Genomic DNA, 22,731 nt, shown 5'->3' with positions numbered 1-22,731 from the left:
TTACTACACTTAGAAAGATCAATTCTGTCATAAATTTCAACTCAAATGTATTGAAATCAAATTGGCACAAAACACTATTTATACAAGTTTGTTTCTGAATTTTTAAAAGTCTAAAACTGTCTGCACAGCAAAGACATTGCTATGTATTGCTATTGATATTAATAGCATTAGTCTTCTTTTCCAGCTGTTCTCAATGCTCTCACAACCTGAATATGTAATTGCATGTTCCCAATTGGTTTAGCTCAGAAACGTCAGGGCCCTGGAGGTCATATGAGAATTATCTTTAGAGTTGATGACCACAACTCAGGTTTAGCAATGGCTCAATCCCTGCAGTTCCAAGATGTAAAACTCAGACTACAGTCAAACCTGGTATGGCGACCACCCCTTACCCCAAGGTGACCACCAGCCCAAGGTGACCACCAGCCCACGGTGACCACCAGCCCAAGGTGACCACCAGCCCACGGTGACCACCAGCCCAAGGTGACCACCAGCCCAAGGTGACCACCAGCCCAAGGTGACCACGAGCCCACGGTGACCACCAGCCCAAGGTGACCACCAGCCCAAGGTGACCACCAGCCCACGGTGACCACCAGCCCAAGGTGACCACCAGCCCAAGGTGACCACCAGCCCACGGTGACCACCAGCCCAAGGTGACCACCAGCCCAAGGTGACCACCAGCCCAAGGTGACCACCAGCCCAAGGTGACCACCAGCCCAAGGGGACCACCAGCCCAAGGTGACCACCAGCCCAAGGTGACCACCAGCCCAAGGTGACCACCAGCCCAAGGTGACCACCAGCCCAAGGTGACCACCAGCCCAAGGTATATAAGAGGGAAAAAGTATTTTTCCGTCAAAAATGAGGCACAAAATTTGGCATTTTCCCGTGGAACTAAACACATCACCAAATTTTTTGACACGAAAATGACTGTTAGTGTCAGAAAGAGAAATCTCCAACGTATAATTAAACCCATTATAAAGAAAATCCTACCACTGCGATTTTCACAATAACCCGACGCGCGAGGTAATGCAACACGGCCAAAAGAACGCAACAAAGGTCAATCTGGGTCAAACCGGCAGTTTACCTTCAACGCGTATGGATATCTGGAAGTAAGGCTCAGATCGAAACGTAATTTCCACCCAAAACACACCAATTCATACGCTTTTCAGCCATGTTAGTATTTAGTGTCAGTTCAAAGCACATTTTGAGAAATGTGAACTCAAACCCAGACCCTCGAAACCCTTTTGTCCCTTTTTTGTCGCGGACTACCATGGACCACTGTCGCGGAAGAACTGGTGCGTGCACCGTTATTTGATACCGTAGTGTTTAGACTTAAGTTTTGTAGAATTCATTAGCATTGTTAATAAGCAAAGACATACTTTAGATGTCTTGACATTTTGTACTACCACGAACTTGCCATACATTGTACCTGTTACAGTTGTTGTGCAATAAACTTTGATTTGATTTGATGATATGTGGGAATTGAACACCGTGAAATTACATCACATGTGCGAGACAGAACGAGATTACGTGGTGGCAGAGTCAAACAACATCTGTACAGACACGGACGTTCGAACAAAGCTCGAGATGAGCTGACTTTGAGCAAACAAACCTGACTTTGCGCGAGGTGAGGGCTTTTCAGCAGTTGCATACTCTCACCTCTCAAATAGAAGTACCCCCTGGAATAGAAGTACCCCCCGGACAAATCTTCAAAATCTAATATAAGTACCCCCTGAAATAAAAGTACCCCCTGGAAAATTTCAAAATTGACAGTCAAGGTAAACTGCGTCCATACAACTGTCCAAGGGAAATAAGATTAAGCAGGTACCTATCAAGTTTAAAAATATTGAACATAACAACTGTACATATAGCTGCAAATTGTTCAAATCATGATGATCTCCCTCGCCACTTCGCAATATATGATACTAGTAATAATTTTCAAAATTGGGCATAGGTTCCCCGCTATGACCCCTATCAAACCGGGGGCCAACGTGCTTTCAAATTCAACAAGTGAAAATGTATACATGATACATGTATTTTCTACTTGGAACTTGAAGCAAGTGATCAAGGAAAATTGTTGTACATGGATATCATTATCATTTAAATATTATTTAATACTGACATATAATCAAAATCATCAATTGTACCTAATCATATTTTCTAAAGACATTACCCCCCCCCCCAAAAAAAATATGAACACCAAAAAAGGGTTACATGTATATCCATAAACTTTTGCTCCATAGCGTCGGGAACAAAGTTTTTGTGAGACGCTCGGATTTCGAGTTCCCGCGGTTGGGCCCACAATACTGAACAGAGCACAGCTGTAAAAGTAGCACAGCGTTTAACACCGCACATACTAAGAAGTTACCGATTACATGTTAACAATAGAAACCACACTTTACCGCTAAATTTGGAAATTCTTACGGTTATCTTAAGATATAAACCTTCCTAAAATTCCATGTCTATCGTTGCCCCAAAATGTAATATTTTCCACGCATTTACGGTATCATTTTAAAGCAATATGCAATATGCTGCTAGTTTTACTACGCCTGGTGGTGCCGCCGCCATGTTTCGATGGGCGAAACATGCTATTGTTTACCAACAAATTTCTGCCTTTCTGAGATTTTGCGGCCTCAAAACACATATCACAAGGGAAGTCAAGTTATAATTGCTGTTTTTACGTGTAATATGTCTTCTGTGAACGAATTATTCTTCCGCCGCGCTGCCGATAGTGGTGATCGAATTCTTTCCTGTGCACTTTGACTACTCGACACGTTTTTTGATCAGCGTGCTTTAGTTTGCGACGTAAACAGAGACTGTCAAAGTTATTTATATGAAAATTGTATCTTAAAATGTCAGTGTAGTGTCTTATTTCTGGATCACTATCTCAAAAGCCCTCAACAAGACAGATGGCAAGTACTCATTCGGTGAAACCTGTCCTGACGCCCTCTCTACCAAAGCCGGTTGGTACTCCACTCTTGTCTCAAGCCCCGGAGCCCTCAACCAAGATGACACATTTGGTAACCAAGACGACACATGCGGTAACCAAGACAGCAGGGCTTAACAAACCATTCTAATGTCCTTACCAGACGTGACCATGGATCAACGGAAGTTAATATGTTCCTTACACAAAGCCGTACATACGTCAGAACAATACAAGCGGCACCAGCCCTTGAGCCACACGGGAGGTGAACACACATGCGACATATGCGGAAGGATTTGCCTGTCCAGAATTGGCCTGGCCAGCCACAGCAGGACACACAGGAATTGACGTCATCGTCGCCAACGACGGACAGCCATAAGCAAGTAAGCAAGCACAATTTGAGGTTTGCAGACTCCTGCTCATACTCAACTCAACATTCCGACATGGCAAGCAGCCTTGAAACATCATGAGGAGTGGACGATAACTGCATCATTCTTTTTCTTGGTTTTGGTTGACCCATTGGTCATGACCAGGACACAACTGTAGAGGAAGAGTCTTCTCACCTCAACTCCTGGGCAGAAGTCAACAGGACGATGCTGAATGGTGGAAAAAACCTGCTTCTCCAGATCTGCTTCAGTAGATCTGTTCCTATTCTTCCTACGATCAATTTCAGAGGCCAACCAGTACCATCTGTGGACTGTGCTAAGGGACTAGGTTTCGTCATAGATAAGAACCTTACCTTCAACGAACAGGTTACTTCAATGATCAGCAAAGCATCGCATAGATTACACTATGTGCGTCTACTGACAAAAGATTAGGCACCAGTGTCACGGACCTAATACAAATCTTGCACTTGTATGAGTACTCCAATATATATATATACGGCCATGTGTTACTTGTTGGGTGTAAAAGGAGCAAGCAACGCAGGGCTTTGCACATCATTTCCTTGGTAGGAAGACAACCCGTGCCTGACCTGCCCACACTGAAGTCGAGGAGGGAAGAGGCAGCAGTGCACCTGTTACAACGCATGCTTTGTGACGACCATCCCCTACACGACTTAGTGCCACCAACGAGAACAGGAGCCACGGGACTCTCACTCAGAGACACTAGTTCAATAACTTGAATAAGCGTTCAAAAAGCCCGTACTAAGAGGCTAAGCAACTCCTTTCTGCATACTGCTATTTGGCTCTATAACAAGGCAATCAATCAGTAGTACCAGCAGCACTGATTTTATTGTATTATATGTTTAACTTATTATATCGTTCTCTCTCTCTTTACGTAATGTAATACGGGATAATGACTAAACATGGGTAACATGATGTAAAACAAGTATGGATTCTAACTGCGCAAAGTTTTTCGAAATGTTTTGATTAATTATATTGTGATTAGTGGAATTGTAACAAGTTAATGAGTATGTTGACAACGCATTTGTAATAAGGACAAAATTGCGATTGCCATGTATTTGTCTGTCCTCAACTGTTGACTCTCAAACATCAGCTGTGCTGCCTTGAGAGTCAGGGTACTGTGACATTTGACAATAAATAAAGGACGAAATTCGGTGTTGCCCGCGAGTTCCTTACCGAATAAAATTATCATCAATCATCATGACCGACAGACTTTAGTTCTAGACTCAAGACGGAATCACGAAAGTGCCAAGACTTACTTGCCTGCACATGCAGGCACAATAAGAAAATGGTCAAGCTGGGAGACACATATGGGCCTTTTCTTTCGACTTTATTCAGCCACAACTTCACGTTACCATCACAGACGGCTCCTAAAGGTAGTGAAGGCAAGAGGCAGTACCCCCCTTTCATCATTTGGAAACCTTAGCTACCACCGTGGCGTCTGATGTTTGGACAGACGTGTGGTCTGGCTGCTCACTTCACTATTGACACCTTTGAAAGTGAACTTTTGCAGGGAAAGTCCATAACTTTTTGTAAGTAATACCAAAAATAAAATCAGAATCCTTACCTTTGTCTGTTCAAAAGCGAGCTGTCTTGCTATGGCTTCCTGATGGCTTCCTATGACCACAAACTCTCCTGGATCTGGAACTTTATCAGCTTCACCATTTGTTGTTTTGTTAACTTGTGATGCATCAGGTGGTTCGAGCAACTCCTGGTCCTGTAGCAATTAACAGCCAAGCAACATGGTTATAAAAGAGACATTAATCTGTTGGAGCAGTGACTATTAAAAGTAACCATTCTGTTACAATACCTACATGTAATTGTAACAATCAAGTGTATAACTTAGCTTCCTGCTCTTAATCTTACAAAAAAAACATATTCACCTTTTTCAACCTAGGGTTCATGCGAGTAAAGTAGCTATAGTATGCAGTCTGAATCTAACGTTAGTTCACCTAAAACCGGGATTTCTCTGATACTAGTTCATTGAATTGAAACCAATCTGAAGAAGCGATAAAGCAAACTTTTTTCAGTTATGTGTCTATATCATAGATCATCCTTGTCACTTGTGCTATACATGTTATAAATTTTCTCTCTAGTCCTGCTAATTACCATAATATTGCAATTTAAAAATTACCGTCTGGCACGCTGGGAACGATTGCGCTCTCGGTTGGGTGTAAAATTTTCCAGGGGAAAGAACATTCATCATGATTATCGTGCCGCTAAGTACCTTTTAAACAGCAACTGTTGTTCCGCGGTAAACAACAGCATGCATCACCCTCGAAACATGGCCACCACTAACATGGATCAGGCGTGGTGACAATAAAAGTAGCAGCATATTGCAGTATGCGGATTACGATCTTTAAAATGATACCATAAACGCGTAAAAAATATTACATTTTGGAGCGACGATAGACATAGAAGATAAAAGCAATTTATAATTATGTTAACTACGAGAACTCAAAATCTGAGCTTCTCACAAAAATTTTGTTCCCGACGCTATGGAGCAAAAGTTTAAAGACAAAACCCTATTTTGTTTGTTTTTGGGGTGTTAATATTTGTTTAAATTGGGGTTATGTCTTTAGAAAATATGATTGAGTATAAGCAAGGAGGTTGGTACAAGCAAGGTAGATTATATATCTAGTATTACTAACCGGACGTGCCCTAACATGTTACGCTTTTTTACGCGCTCAAATTCACGGCGGTCCATTGCTGGTTGCCAGAGAGTGGTCAGGTTTTAATGAATGAATTTTGAACACATTCAAAACGAACACGAAAAAACGACACCACTTACATCAACAATACTCCGTCTACTTATTGGGAAATATCTTCGCCATCTCTGTATTCAGTTTCGTTTTCATGGACGGTACCAATCACATGTTAGAGCGTAACAAAGCTGTGCGTTGAATCGTTCCGCCACCATCGCGGCCCAAAAAGATGGCGGGAAAACAAAGAAGCCAGACGACAGCAATGTTTGCGTTGTTTTTCTTTGGTCGGTTTTCTTCTCAACAAACACTTAAAGACCCAAATTTTTAGTGTTTTATGAAGTTATATTTCTTATGTGTATGATAGTTGTATGACTTGTGTATCTGCTTGGCACAGGTCGTATATTTAGGTGCCGGGCCGTCTAGCTACGCAGTGACCCTCTACTCAGCGCTACCATCATTATTGTCAAGATACTACTTTTCGACAAAACAAGAAATGAATATGTACACATATGTTTTGAATGCAAATGACAATTATGTGCATGAACTTGGGTTATATACCTTCCTTATCAGCATAGTCATTGGACACAAACACGTGCAAAATAAGATCAGTAAAAAATCCGTAACATGTTAGGGCGCGTAACATGTTAGGGCGCCCCCGTTTGTAATTATTAATAATTATTTTCCTTGATCACTTGCTTCAAGTTCCAAGTAGAAAATGCATGCATATGTATCATACATATATTTTCAGTTGTGGAATTTGAAAGCACCGTTGGCCCTAAGTTATGGGTCAAAATTGGGGAACCCAATTTTTCAACATTACCATATTTTTCCAAGTGGCAAGGAAGATTATAATTTCAACGAGATCTGTAGTTATTATGTTCAATATTTATGTGAATGGTCCACAGGCATAAATGAATTAAAAGAAGATACCTGCTTATCATCTTGTTTCCCACCGACAGAAGTAGCATGGACGCAGTTTACCTGACAATTTGGTAATTTTCCGGGGGGTAGGTTTATTCCGGGGGGGTATGTTTATTAGATTTTGAAGATTTGTCCGGGGGGTACTTTAATTCCGGGGGGTATGTTTATTTGGGAAATGAGAGTATGCTAGCCTAACTTGGAAACGAGGTTCCCTGGATAACAAGAATGAGAAATGGACTACCGGTAATTGACTTACAGGCTTGTTTGTGTACCTCTGCACTGTCCTGTTGTCACTGTCCTCTGTTTCATTGCATTGTTGAAACTGTACAGAGGAGGTTGAAGTCTCTGGTGGTGGATATTTGACATCTTTGTTCTGTCCTTCTAGATCTTGCCCCTACAAAAAAAACCCAACCTTCTGTTACATTATTAGTAGAACTAAATGGCAATCACATTAATTTTACACAGGTCCACAGCTTGATACCCACTATAATCAGAGAATACTACACAACTTGTATTTCATCACCAAAAAACAAGCTAGCCATGTGACCACTAGATACATGTATAATGGTTAATCTCCAAGCAGATCTACACGGGGCGCGAAAATCGTAAATGCTAGCCAGAGAAGCTCCAGTCAGCCAGAGAAGCTCCAGCCGGCCCCGTAGGATCTGCGCTAAGACGGGCCTGAACAAGGTTATTAACACCCAATTGTTACCTAATCTCCCCGCAGTCAAACTGCGCTTAGAAAGAAGGTAGGAATTGTGCCGGCGTGCGAAGCCCCCGTCATGGGTCAGCTGCGCGCCGCCTCACAATTACCCGGCGGCAGGTTTGAATTCCAGATAACAATGGAAGCAAGCAAGCGCAGGTGGACGGAAAGAGTCCGCCGTAATTTCCATGCTATCTGGGAGTTACCCTGGGGGCCAGGCACCGTATATCGGCTAGCCACCAAGCAACGCGCGCGCGCCCAAGCTTTCCCGGCCCACCCTCCCGCTGTCCCCCGAAGACCGACCCCGCCCCACTCTCCGCTGTAAACCCAAGGTCTGCTAGCCATACACGGTAATCGGATAGCGGAGTAATCGGATAGCGGAGTTTGGGTCTGAGCGGAGAGTGGGGCGGGGTCAGTCTTCGGGGGGCAGCGGGAGGGTGGGCCGTGAAAGCTTGGGCGCGCGTGCGGGGATCCGATTACGGTGCCTGGACTCCCAGGGTATCTGGGAGTTTGAAATTAGGGATACTCAACTAGATGTCATTCTAGCATGTCTGGAAAGTAAAGATTGGGATTGCGACGGGCAAGGGGAAATCCCTGTGCTACCAAATTGCATTCCGCTGTGGCTTGAAACAAAACTTGTTTCGGTCGTCTCACCGTTACGAGCGCTAATCAGCGACCAAGTAAGGACGTTATGTAGAGACTCCTCGATCCACCGGATGACGCTATGGCTTCTGCCATATCTCAAGACATGACAAACGACAAGAGTCAGGTTTTACTGAAATGAATATAGACGCGAGAATCTGACTCTCAAAAAGATACAAAGATGGCGGTGTTTTCGGCGTGAGTTTTACACCGCATCCAAGCGTGAAATAATGGCCAAAAACAAATTCCAAGTTGTGGTTAAAAAATGACACGCCAAGCATTCACATAAATAAAACGACATTTTAATCAACTAGAGTTCCACGAACACATTATCTTCGCCAAATAATCAAGGCTTATTATGGAGAGTGATTAATATTTACATGCTTATCACCCCCTGCAAATTTGATCATGCACCATACCATTTGGAAGTTACGATGGGGCGAATGAGTCCAGTCTAGATGGGGTTAAAAATCATTTGGTGGTACAGGACTAGTATATGTGTAGAGTGTGCTGATACAAATGTATATGTTATAACTGGTCATGAAAAAATATGAGTATGTTGATATTATATGGGCCACAAAGGTACGATATTGCAGTGTTGTAAGCTGAAAGTGATGATGAAATGGTCAATATATATGAATAGAAAAAACCTTTATTCCATATCATACACATTTTGAAAGACATAGTACATGTACATGTGACTTTTCCGCACCTAGCAGTGGTGTAGTTTTGGTACAGTGTACTCTCCAAGCAGAGGAGTGGGTCTGGCTGGTTTTTGACGCGTTTTTAGTTGTTTTTGTCAGGCTTTCTATTTTGTCCCCTTTTCATTATGTCGCCAATCGTGGTGAACAAAAATGCCTAAACTGAACGCGTTAAAAACCAGCAGGACCCACACCTCTGCTTGGAGGATAGTTTATTTATTTGACCTACATGTACGTTTATGCAAGGCCATCTGGTTACATGACTTGACAGTCCTATGTCCGATTATGAAATGCAGTGGTTTAACAAACTTTCCTTTCTTATTATGCAAATTAGCTCCTGATTTGCATAATTAGTCATTGATTATGTAAAGCACCATCTGAGCTCTGTAAGTACCAAATATCACGACGATCTGTCGACCCCTTCTCAAGTTATTCATGTCCGAATGTCAAAACAAAAACACACACTGCAGTTCTAAACAAGCCGCTAGGGGGCCCAAATTTACAGAATTTACTTTCTGTGACATGAGCTATCTACCACACAAAAATCATGACCATAGCACTTTCAGAAAATATGCCTCCAAATTTTGAAGCTCTGTTGCAGTACCTTAGGTGCCCTTTAGAAGGCCCATTATCGAACTTGACCTTCCTTTCTGTAAACCCTACCCATCCACTAGATATCATACAGATCCATCAACAGCTTCTTGAGTTATGCTGGCGACATACAAATACACATCCACACAAAGCCCGCTGCAGTACCGACGGAAAATACAAGGGGAACCATTTTTGAACTTGACCTCCGTTTTCACAACATCTACACACCTGCAAAAAATCATGAAGATCCATCAACGTTTCCGTCACTTTTTAAGCCTACATACAGACACACAAAAATGCAAAGTCCGCTGCAGTACCGTTGAAAAACGCAAGGTGAACCATTTTCGAACTTGACCTTCCTTTGCACAACTACTACACACCTACCGAAAATCATAAAGATTCATTGAAGCTTTCTTGAGTTATGCTCCTGACATACATTCAGACCCACCCAACAGATTTTTCAACCGAAAACATAATCTTCTCCGAGTACAAGTACTCGGCGAAGATAATTACTGTATAACATTAAACTAAATACTAATGGTGCAAATTTGTCTAATGCAGTGTTCTCGCCAGCGCCTGTCCTCCCGTCATTTGACGGGTTTTTGTCGCTCATGACGGGCAAAATTTTTGCCCAACTTGTCATTTTTAATGGACAAAAATCGGTGTGTGAAGATATTTAGACAGCTTAGAATTTTCAAAAACTCCAGAGGATCAGCGGAAGTTCGTGACGAGGGCAATCTAGATCATTTCTAATGATCTCTAATGCCCGCCGGCGACAACCCCAGCAACACACAGAGAGCGCCGTGGAGGTTGCTAGTAATATTTGGTGGCCGCCGAAAACTCGGCGTCATGCGCCGCCCTCCCCACTACAGTTTTGGCCGGTCGCATCAGGCTGACGTTTATTTCTGTTTTGTCCCTCTCGGTTCACCGTCAGTTATTGTCATCAAAGAAGCCTTAAAATTCAGAAATACTCCTATAGCTATCAGGCTTTCTGTAATCTGTGTTAACAGTATTAAAGTTCAAGCCGCGGCGGCTGAGTAACATGCTTTCTTCCCGCAAGAAATGGTAAACAGGCGTCAGATATTGTAATCCACCAATCACAGCACACGTCTCCGTCGCGTCAAGAAAAAACGACCAATGACATGCGAGTCTCGCTACTCGCGAGATTTCAGCTAAGCATGAATTTGCGAGATGTTAGGGGAATGGCGGGAATCGCAAGGATCGACGAATCGGCTGTTGGAAGGCTTGAATCGACAACTTTTGAACACATTCAGTGCAGTTACCGGAGAAATTAACCGTGGAAAACATGGTACAAAAAAATGGACGTCTTTATTGCGTTCTTTCTCAAAGTAGGGTGTCAAATTCCTCATTATGTTCGATGATTACAGGGCGCATACGGAAGAAGACAGTGTTGAAAAGTTGTGTTTTATTTTTGCCGACTTATTCTGTGTGTATTTTTTGTAGGACGTAGCTGATACGTAATAAAGTTTTGTTGTGCTAAATTTTATTTTATCTGCCGATTGTATACAACATAGAAGTGTAGCTTGTGTGTAAAGTTGTGAACATTTGATATTTCCGCGATGACGGCACGCCTCCCCAAAAAATTAAGCCTGAAACCCTTGTGTAATTTTTCATCGAAAGAGATGTCATTAAACTAAGCTTATTCTACCAGGAAATTTGTCCCTCAAAATGCAGGAAATAGTGTTTCAGAGGGTCTAGATCTCAAAATTTTCCGGGGGAGAATACCCCAGGACCCCCCTAGAATGGTCACGCCTCCGGCGCGACGCCTCGCGCCTTCGGCGCTTGATATGTTCTTCCCCAAAGCAAAATTGAAATGACGGGAAAAAATTTCAGGCTGGCAAGAACACTGGTCTAACGGAAAAGTATTTATGTTGATACGTTTGCTTTGACGCGTTGTGATGCGGTGTGTTCCCGCACTATTGTATCTGAGGGGAAACACTCCCGCTAAGAACTGGCGCGGCCGGCTACGTTCGTCCCAGAATCAGGAATGCCAAACTCGCTTCCGTAGCAAACTCTCTTCCGTGGCTAAATCCCTTCCGTGACATAACTCCCCTTTGTGAAGGGGTATCTTAACAGCGCCAACAATAAGGTACTTTTTAAATCTTCGTTTCTTAGAACGTATCACCATTGTACAGCATTTTAACCACCAAAATCGTCAACTTGCGTCTTGTTTTAGGCCGTGCTAGTTAGAAGAAATAACGGGTAACTGTAGAAGATCGCCCATACTGGCGTGCACACATACACGTAGCTACACTGAGGATCTGCCAACAAACAAAACAAAACAGACAGCTGTGAATTCCGGAAAGTTTATTTTGTTGAGCTTGATCTGACATAAATTTATTTCTAAGCCCACGATTTAAACCTATGGCTTCTCTGGGGCGCTGGATACGAGCGTGCCATAAGATGGTACTATATCTTTTGGAAACGGACAAAGTCAGAATCCTGCAACCTGGTAAAAAGTCAATACTTGGATCAACTTTAATTTCTGAGTTGTGGGAAATATGTAGGGCATTGGTGGAGAGGACGGAGGAAAATAATAACATGAACACACACGTGCCACACGATCCGCCAACAGGCCAGACACACAGCAAAAGACTCAGAATGGTCTTCTGTTCGTAAGCATATCAAACAACAGGTGACTGATATGCACCATGATGTCTGGAGCGTACATCAAAAAACCTTACTACAGCAAGGGCGAATACTAGAGTCCGCATTTTTTCCAATATAACACTTAACAACAACAAGGTAGTACAACAAGGAGGTTGTGTCGGTAACTAAAACATGTGTAATACATGTACTGCGCCAGCCGAATGTTTTAAAATTTTTTAAACATTCGGCTCTGGACGGAGGGTCTGGAATGGGTTAGCTGGTGTTCGGCTGGTGTTTGGCACGGTCGGCTAGTGTTCGTCTGGTGTTGAGGAGTAAGTCTTAACCAGCCATAAACACTACTGCTGACTTACTCCCAAGTAGTTTCCAACCTACCCATAACTCACCCCAAGGCCGTAGACAAATCTCTACCATGTCATTCCCAACCCATAAACCGATTGTGAAACTGACTACCACCAGAACGTGGGCGAATCACCCCGACCTTCACACGACGAAAAACAGGGAGGGAGGGAGGGAGGGAGGGAGGGAGGGAGGGAGGGAGGGAGGGAGGGAGGGAGGGAGGGAGGGAGGGAGGGAGGGAGGGAGGGAGTTTGAATAAGTACTGTTGCTGTTCCAATTTCAATGAAGTAAATTCACTTGTCACTTGATTTTTTAACAAACATGTGCACATGCATGTTTTTCCTGTTTCAAACTTTACTAGACAATAGTATAAATTAGATAGAGCAAGAGAATATAGAATTACAGCAATGTTGCAAGGCTAGATATGATACAAACAAGCGTTATGAGCGATTTTAATTCACCGTTAATCGTTGCCGGCCGCCCTGAATTTACCATTAAGTGTTATCGGTATATTAACCGTGAAGCCTTACTGGTCGTTTTAATCCTACGTAGCGTGTTATTTGTCATCCTGAATTCAATGCTTAAGCGTTATTGAGTAATTCCTCCTTACGCAGGAAATAGCGTTTCAGTGGGTCAAGATTTCAACATTTTCTCTGGGGAGCACGCGGCTCCGGCGAAAACATGTCGGGAGAGCGCCCCCACCCCCAAAAAAATTCAACTGAAACACTTCTGTCTGTTTTTTACTCTACCAGCAAAGTTTTCCACCCAAAATTCAGGAAATTAAGCGTTTCACGAAAAATATTTTCAGGAGGGCGTCACCCCCCAAAACTCAAGCTGAAACTCTTCTGTATTTTTTCACAAACAGAGATATCATTAAACTTAACTTACATTACCATTATTTGACCTTCGAAATACAAGAAATAGCGTTTCAGCGTGTCAAGAATTTTTCCCGGGAGCATGGCATTTGCCGTGTTTTTAAGAGGATTTCAAAGAAAGAAATCAGAGACAAAGTTATCAGTTTTTCTAAGGTTTCCGCTTCGCTGGTGATACAAATAAGTCCACCTTGAAAATGAATCCTTGGACGTGGACCCTCAAGCGTTTCAAATTCTAAGAATTGAACCTTCTGAAAGGGCATTTCCTGTGTTTTTGAGAGAATTTCAGAGGAAAAATCAGAGACAAAGTTTTCTGTAGGATTCTAGCCTCTGTGGCATTGCTGGTGATACAAAAAGTCCGCCCTGAACAAAATCTTGAAGATTAAAAAGTGGACCTTCAAGCCTGTGAAAGTGGACCTTCAAGCCTGTTCGTCCGAACCCCCCGAACCCCCCCTGGCTACGGGCATGTTAGTCCCACCATTATGAAATTTCCTGCCGACTTTAAAGGGTTCGGAGCTAGAGCTGTGTACCTAAACAAATTTTAGGTACAGGTACAGGTACACGGGTTTAGGTACAGGTCCGGACCTGAACCTGTACCTAAACTACTTGTTCGGAAAATGCTAGATTTTCAATAAGGACAAAAGCATGTTTGAACTGGTAAAAACATAATATTTGATTGTGCTAGGTATTATTTTTATGAAAACACAGATGAAAATTTGACTCCAGCCATGCAAATGTGTTTTCTGTGCTTTAGAGCACTGTCACGGTAATTTCATAGTAATTTTATCTGTCAAAGTGGCCATCCCCTGAGTCAGGTCCAGTACTGATACAGCAGGGTCAGGTATTTTGGACCTGTACCTAATTGATTGTACCCGGTACTGTATCGGTACACTGTACTGGTACACAGCTCTATTCGGAGCAGGCGTGCATGAATGCATGGCTTACCACCCGTAGCAAACCATCAGTCCTGGGATGGGACTGTCGGCAACTGAACAGTTGCTGACAGTTGCAGTTCACTCTTGCCACAAGATCAGGGCGACGAGTGGCAATCAACCATCGTCTTCACACTCAGACTTCAGGGGTATCTCATGTTCTAAATCTGCTGAATTTACCGTTAAGTGTTATCGGCCGGCCTGAATTTACCGTTTAAGCGTTATCGGCGGGCCTGAATTTACAGTTAAGCGTTATCGGCGGGCCTGAATTTACCGTTATGCATTGCCAGGACCCCCCATGCAGACCCTCTTCAATTACAGTTTTGACTTTTGTCACCTGCAGCCAACATACAAATGTAGTACAAAAGGCAGTAAGTGCACAATTTACAACAAAGAGCAAATCAATAGATGACTCAGTAGTTTCACATCCTGGACTTTAACTCACCTGATCACCTTCCACGTCAGCAGCAGGTAGCAAAGGTTGTTTGTCAGCCATTGTTCACGCCCCCGACTGGTTCTGGGCAAAACAGGAAAATACCATTGTAAGCACCCTAATATCAATCCCTTATCAATCGTGATATACAAGAAGAGAAAAACTACTAGTAATGGGACGATTCTGGTCGAAGCGGGCTCCCCTAAACAATAAGGTAAGTTTCAGTTTCATATTACAAAAAGAGTGAATACTACTGTACTGTGTGCGTCAAGAGAGATCATATAGGGCGTCGTCAGTCATCGCCAAGGTCGTATTTTTTTGTAGAAAGGCGACAGAAAGAACTGCATCATATCACCAGGTCGCATTTTATGCTGATTGTGAACCAGACACCAGGCACGTGGTCAAAAGTTTCCCGCCAAACCATTCCCTGGAGATACCCCGCCCGCTCTAACTCACAACAGGCGGAAGGACTTGTGCTGAAGACCGCCAAAATCTGTTACCCACCAGGCAACCGTGAGTATCAAAAATCTTACTTTACATGAACCTTCCTTGCTTAAAAACTACTAACAGAGATGTTAGATGGTACAAAACGTTACTAGGACACACAAAAAGCCCACGTACTTGCTCAAAACTCGAGAAGATGGCTCGCTACTCCCGCGATCTCAGCACAGCGGGTCGCAGTTCAGTCACCATCGCCTCGTGATTGTACTTTCCTGCGCTACTCTTACAAACTTCACGGAAGTCTCCCGATCCCCAAAAGATCCCAAAACTACAGAGAAAACCGACGGGTTTGCTCTCTTCTAGTGATCTGGACGCGATTGCTATGTTCGAGCTCTGATCCGGGCGCTGTACCGTCTGATAAAATTTACGCTTGCCTGAGTCTTTTCAGTTTTTCATAATTTATGAAGCTTGCCAGTCGCGTGACCGAAACTGAACGCCCCGGTAACCGTGACGTGGACCAATAGAAGCACTCCGGAGTGTTGACCGCCGTGACCTATGAATTCCCAAAGGATGGTGTAATGGTTTCGTACGAAACTTGTTGACAACAGACGTTTCAAGTTCCTCTTTCTACTTCTTTGTGAGGGAAAGGAGTATTTTAAACCACGTCACAGTGAAAAATACCCATGTGCTGCTCCGGGTGCACATCCATACTGTTATCCAGGCCGACCGGGAAGGCAAGGTACCGCATCCATGGTAGTATAGAGTTCATCGTCATGTTTGAGCGTACCATAATTAGTTTTGCCCCCTAGACTCGTTCTCGTAAGTAAACACCCGTTCATTGTCTGGGTTCTTGTATGGTAGACCAAGGAGTAGACAGCATATGGCGTATCACGATTCTTTAGTGTTTTTTTCACCAACTAAAGGGGTCCCGTAAGTTTAACCTCAGGGGCTCCGGCTGGTATCTCTATTATAAAATATCGCCATACCACCTTATCATTTAAAACAATTGTAATGCCCTGTAACGTTACATATAACGTTACAGTAATTTCTTCCCTCTGAATCTAACGTTAATACATTGGTACATAAAGCTGACACTGATTACTGTGGCAAGCCTTGAAGGTAGTATAGGACAGAGGGTGTGAAAGGGGACAGGGTTGCACCATTTCCATGCATGTGAAGCTTTTTTTTATTGTAATTCAAAACAAAAATGTCAGACGAGTTTACTTCATTCTGAGGCACACTTCAGGTAATCTCCAAGCAGACGTCGGGGTGGAAAATAGTAACGTTTTCAGACTGCCAGGTCTACAGCTCATTATCCTCACCATGACTCAGAAAACGTTGTGATGTTGTACATAAACATCTGCTTGAAGATTAGACTTCAGGACCAGCTGTCATATTATGTACCTTGAATTCTCTGGCTGGCTAACTAGCTCCTTTGGCAAATTCTGATCATGAGTGTTTAGTGCTATGTTATTGTATTCAGTCCTGACAATTACAAACTGGATAGACACCACGTTCATTATTATTTCATTTTTTTTATTTTCTTACAGATTTCTAGTCATCTTAGACTTAAAGCAGCTGTGTAAAGTTAGAAAAGATGAAGTGCCTTGGCTGTAAGACAGAGAAACTGTCAAAGGAGTTCCCCTCAGTCACAATACTGGACACATGTCGCCACCCACCTCTTCACTGCTTCAGGGTATGTACATTGCATTACTTTTCAGTTTAGAAAAAAAATTAAACCCTCAAGGTGTTCAGTTCTGTGTTCTGAACAAGCCAAACTGCAGTAAAAGTGATTTATGTAATAATGGTTTAATATTGATGTACAGTAGTTATGTCAATATTCCAATGGTACAAAAATGTATCTGCATTCTAGTGTTTCTTTGATTTAATGATTTTAAATGGGTTTTGAACAATTAGAATGGATAAATCATATATGTCTACTGCCGATTTCATGTACTGATATTTTACTGTATTCTTGTACTTGATATTCTAATGTCATCATGCTGTCCGAGTTTTTGATATTCATTGCCTTCATATGTTTCATTGTGTTTCCTCAAGTCAAGTCAAGGCCTTTATTTTCTTTTTTCTTCCTGATTTTCAGTGTTTGATCAAAGTAGTTGAGCAGCAGAAGAAATGCCCACACCCTACCTGCCCGGAGAAAGTACCTGGTGACTGTGCACGGCTGAAGGAATTCCAGGCAACAGTAAACCGACTGTTTGCTGAGTACACCAGTACTTCCACTGTGGACTACACTACCGTAATCAAGAAATAGTTTCACTATTAAAATCTTTCATAGAAGCTTAATTGTGTTTCCCATCCTAGTGATCCTAAAAAGAGTTTTAGAGACTTGGGAGTGATCCCTTTGGGATTGATTTAAAAAATGTTGGTATGTATGTACAGGTAGGCAAGGCAAGGTATGTACATTTGTTCCTGATATGGTTTTCCAATACATGTACAAATGTATATGAGAAGCCAGTGGTCTGTTTGTTGTACGACAGGACCATAGTATACATGTGTCTACACAAAATCATATACATGACTGTACTCTCACTGCTCATGTCTTAGCTTACTTTGGCAACCTTATCTTTTTGACTGTATCATGTAAGCCAATAAAATCTTTTTACTTCCTAAACAGTAAAAATATCAGCTCTAAGTTACTACACTGAGCGAAAGATTCTTTAGGAAACTGGGTGAAATATTTGCAAATGAAATATTTCAAATGTGGGTGTCCTCAATCTGTTTGTTCTACAGGCTGCAGCAGGAGCATCAGGAGGGGTTCAGAAGATCTCTGTGGTGATGATGAATGGAGAGAGTATCAGCCTGTCCTACAACCCCTCAACAACAATCCATCAGATAAAACTGGAGATACAGCAAAGGCTTCTACATCATGTGGAGAAGCAGCGACTCATTTACAATGAAGTGGAGTTGAAGGTACACGAACAAGACTGCAAATATATGTTGACATTTTGTTGCCATCGTATCTTCATTCTTCAAGTTTCATCTCAACTTCTTTTTACATTTACATGTAGAAGCACTTTTCCATGAGCTACATTTTTGTACTTTTGTATATATACTTACTTTTATGTAACGTTGGGTAACATAAATTCGGGATTTTTCCGATAATGGTTGACTGAAATCAATCTAGCAGAACAATAAACCATCCTTTTTTTCTATTATTCTGTCAGTATCATGTACTATCTTTGCACTAATCATACATATGGTAGATTTTGTCTCTAGTCGTGCTGACACCATAATATTTCAACTTCAAACTACCGTCCGCCGCACGCACAATGACGGTGCTGTCGGACAGGGGTGAACATTAATTCGGGAGAGAAGATTCGTCTTGAATATCTTACCGCTAATTATATTTTATACAGCAGCTATTCGTTCCATCCTTGGCTTGAGGAGAGTGCTATGGATATAGACGTGTCCAAGTAAAAAAAGTGCACGAAAAAACGGCCGTACCCCACACATCAGGCCTTCTAACATCCCGTTTGTTGAGTCGGTAGAACGTCACTCATAGTCGATCCCCACCGTCATGGAAATTTGTACATTATTCATTGGGGCGTTAGCTGGATGCCGTAGAAATGGTAATACGACTATGTCCATGTGTTTCTGCTTGTGCTAAGAGCAAACTTTGAGGAAAATATCGCCATCAGTCCACTATCACACACAACATTTAGACAAAAAAGTGTTCCTCGCAAACGTTTGTCGTCTGCCGAATAGCAGGATTCTGGGTAACGAATATGGCGGCGGGAAAATTCACCGTAGTGCCGGAGCCATTGGTTGTAGCAACAAAGAGGCGTTTTGATGATTAATCACACTTAGAGTCCAGTTGTAGGTTAGCAAAAGAGATTCTAATAAGTTGTATTGTAAATAATTGTGTTGAGCAGGAAGCGGATGTGACATTTGTCTTACAAACCAGCGAACAACTATGTAATATTATTCTCCCACGAAGCCCTCAGACTGTGACAATAAGGGACGGAGAGTTTTTGACGTAGCCAACTTCTAATACATGGTTATCGAAGCTTTTCAGACAGTGTTGTGAATACGTTAGTCTGTCAAGTTTGCATTTCTAGCGGTATTACTGATGTTGCATCTAGCACATATCCCTAAATACCCCGTTTTCGAAAAATCCCGAATTTAAGTACCCCGCGAATTTATGTTACCCAACGTTATACATTTACTGTTTTTGCATTGCAAGCAATTCCTGACATGCATGTATTAACCTTTTACCAAAAATTGCATATCTGTATATTGATCTGTCCAAGTATGATTGAATCATCTTTTTTAGTTTAGTTCTCATAGTATGAAGATCAAATGATGATGTTATGTGCCTGAATTGTTTTTCAATATCCTTACCACAGACACACACCGACAGTGGACAACTGGCAAAAATGGGGGACTACGGAGTGCAGCCACACAGCACTGTCCACCTGATCATCATGCTGTTCGCCATCCCGGAACATTTCAACCATGTCATCTTTGACCTGTTCTGGGGGTATCCTTATGGTGGGCGTGACTATTTGGATGCCTCTTGCTTGCTTTTCAGTGGTACATCATTTGTGGCTGTTGTAGATTACAATCACAGGTTCTACAATGGTGGTGTCGTCTGTCACTCTGGAGATGTTATGGATGACTATAACAGGAAAGGCCATCACACTATTAATGTTAAGCTCAAAGAAATACCCAAAAATGTCAGTCATATGTTCTTCACTCTGAGTGCTTGGGAGTCGCCAAACATTTCCAAGTATCCCAACCCAAGCCTAAGGTTCTTTGAAGCATCAAATAAGAATAAACAGTTGTGTAGTGATAAAATGAGCCATGCTGCCTATTCTCAGGCCATTGTCATGTGCTCGGTCTCACGTAAAACTGGGGTGTGGAAAATCGACAGTTTGGGAACTTTGTCACAGGGAAATGCAAAGAACTACGAACCCCTGAAAGCTACCATTCGCAAGCTGATTCAACAGGGTGTGTAAAGTTTAAGGCATATTGCTGTAGTTGTAATTCCTGTCACAAGTAGGAGGGCAGTAAGACTTTTTGGGGAAACAAAACATGGCAGAGAAGGAAATTTCCTTTCTCAATGTAAAACAGGTCCTGTGTCTTGAGCAGAAAGACAAAACCTTTAACTAAAAGTAGCAGGAAATATGCAAACAAGAAGTTACTTAGGACATCGTATTTCAAAGTATCTGTATTTATGACAGAATGCATTGCAGTGAGTTAATGGTTGCAACATACATTTTACGTTCTGTATCTCATTCGGTGAAATATTATACAATCATATAAACATCATGTACAATCATACACTTAACTTAGAAAGTAGAAATCCTCATTCAGGAATACTGCTATTTGTTCTTTCTGAGGAGAGTGTTGCTACTACATGTAATTGTACTGTTAATTATCTTTCACTGTCAGTAACATACAATTTGTTACAATTGCTTTTCTTACTTTGCTGCCATGAATTTTCCATATTTTACATTACATTTTCATGTAGAATTCTGCTCAAGCCATATACAGGCACACGCATTAATCATATCCCATTGGTTCATTTATATCAAATCTGAACATACTTTTTTATATAATCCAATAAAAAACAGGGATTACAGTGTGTTCTACATGGTGTATTCAGTACTGAACCTGCATTTCTTTATTATACAACACTAATTTATTAACAATGTTTTGATTATGATGCAAAACATGTTTTGGTTAACACATTATTGGCGTTACAAAACACTGGCAAGACCACAATTACTGAAAGTTGTAGTAAAGTGTTGTACAGTAGGCACATTATAATCTTCCATTGTTTATTGATGGGAACAGAAATTTCAAGCTTAAAGGGGTGATGGCAAAAACAGTGTCTTGTTGAACATCAGTAATGTTTTACTAATAAGTGAAACCTTTAACATTTTCCAATTCCTGGGCTTAGTAGATCTAAATGCAACTTGATAATTAAAACAGGCTAAGACAGTCCACCTTACTTGAATGTACATTTGTTTCAAAATGATAGATCTACGATATACATGTATATTATTTACTGTGTCTTTGTTACTGTAAGTACATAATTTCACTGTTAAACTTTGTTAAATAATGTGAAACTAAAAACATCCAAAGCTTTGTTACTTGTTGACTTAAAAATAGTCACTGACATCAGCGCTCGTGAGTGCGACTCGCACACAACATGTATGCGACCAGTTTTTTGAGAATGCGATTAGATTTAAAATCACGGTCGCACGGTGCGACAATCAAAAATTAAGACCTGCGCCAGGATAATGCCTGAAGAACTAAGCGGTAAGCCGAAAATATAGGTATTCCAATGCTACCGCGAATATCGTCGGTGAATTTTCTATCATGTTCCCACACCCGCGGTACAAAAACTATCCGTTCCTAGTGGCAAAGTTACCCATAGAAATAAAGGATATAAGTTTCTCTCCTTTGTGGTGTATTTGTTTGATTTGTAAAATGTTTCAAACCCCAAAACTTTGTCGATGAAAGTGAGCGCTCGCCGGACGCTCGCTGTTTTCAATGGCGGCCATGGTGTTTATGAAAAATAGACCGCAGCAGAATGAAAGGCTTGTTTCCTGCGGTCATATTTATACCTGTTCAAGCGATGATTTTAACGGTCAAAAATTGATGAATCAATTCAAGTGGAGTTTTATTAAAAAAAAATATTAAATTTTCCTTTTGTCACCGGTATCATTTCAAAGCTCATTACCTGCCCGTTGTTATGGTGCTACATGTACTTTCATTTTGCTGCTGTCTATACTGCACAGCGGCGAATCACAAAGCTTTCCCCATGCGGTCGGCCTGTCATTGGATGGCGGCGCCGCGCGGTCCTGACGCGCGAAATTTGAACTACGCGTTTCGAAGGAACCGAAGATATTTGACTGGGTCGGCACAAACAGATCATTTTGATACTATTGAGCAAGACTTTTAAGGATATCAAAGTATTTTGGATTATCTGTAGACAGAGGGTGAGGGTAAAAAGAAAAGAAATGCCTGTAAAAATGTTAAACTTGATGCCAGCAGTGAAGTTTCAAATTATGGAATATGACTTTATTTGTTTTGGTCATGAACCCAATAGATAAGTTATTTATTTATCATTCAAGGTTATGTGAATCATTACCTGCCTTGTTCCAAGTAAAAAATACCATTGTGTATTTTTCAACTTGTTGAACTTGAGGCACCATGGCCCCCGGATAGGGGCCAGCCGGGGAACCTATGCCAAATTTTTCTAAAAATCCATCGTACTAGTATCAGTATGTAGGAAGGTATTGAATGAATTGAATTGCCAATTGTTCTGCACCATCAATGTAGGCTTTTATCTTTTATGATCTATTCAAATACTTTATTCCCGGTTGTTAACATTGATTAATAGGAGTATTATTTGGTATAGCCAAGACTTTTGCTTGTTCTGCCAACTTTTTGTAGTGGTGCTCCTAGATTTTTGCTGGTGCTCCTAACTTTTTTGAGTTAGGAGCACAGTGCTCCTAGGCCTAAAA

General features: G+C 41.8%; 2 protein-coding genes across 4 annotated transcripts in view; one reads left to right on the top strand and one right to left on the bottom strand.

Moving 5' to 3' along the window:
* The window catches only part of LOC136431200 (uncharacterized), a 32,818-nt gene extending 17,238 nt beyond the window's left edge, over nt 1–15,580 (bottom strand). The window contains exons 1-4 of the mRNA XM_066422501.1: nt 15,413–15,580; nt 14,804–14,875; nt 7,207–7,344; nt 4,892–5,041 (exon numbers count right to left, since the gene is read on the bottom strand). Coding sequence (XP_066278598.1) covers nt 4,892–5,041; nt 7,207–7,344; nt 14,804–14,854 — 339 coding nt within the window. The 5' untranslated portion in view covers nt 14,855–14,875; nt 15,413–15,580. The remainder of the gene's footprint in view (nt 1–4,891; nt 5,042–7,206; nt 7,345–14,803; nt 14,876–15,412) is intronic.
* On the top strand, nt 14,800–21,202 carry LOC136431202 (uncharacterized). 3 transcript variants are annotated; one of them, XM_066422506.1, is made up of 5 exons: nt 14,800–15,304; nt 16,783–16,928; nt 17,334–17,489; nt 17,984–18,163; nt 19,600–21,202. In XM_066422506.1, exons 2-5 carry the CDS (start codon nt 16,830–16,832, stop codon nt 20,209–20,211), a joined length of 1,047 nt encoding a protein of 348 aa, XP_066278603.1. In that variant the 5' UTR covers nt 14,800–15,304; nt 16,783–16,829; the 3' UTR covers nt 20,212–21,202. The 3 variants fall into 3 exon arrangements, with proteins under 3 accessions (XP_066278603.1, XP_066278602.1, XP_066278601.1); XM_066422505.1 differs by lacking the exon at nt 14,800–15,304 and adding an exon at nt 15,831–16,051; XM_066422504.1 differs by lacking the exon at nt 14,800–15,304 and adding an exon at nt 15,839–15,971.
* The last annotated feature ends 1,529 nt before the right edge of the window (nt 21,203–22,731 follow it).

This window comes from Branchiostoma lanceolatum, chromosome 3, assembly GCF_035083965.1.
Source record: "Branchiostoma lanceolatum isolate klBraLanc5 chromosome 3, klBraLanc5.hap2, whole genome shotgun sequence".
Classification (NCBI taxonomy): Eukaryota; Metazoa; Chordata; class Leptocardii; order Amphioxiformes; family Branchiostomatidae; genus Branchiostoma; species Branchiostoma lanceolatum.
The sequence above is the reverse complement of the archived record's forward strand: the minus strand, read 5'-3'. Positions and strand labels throughout refer to the sequence as shown.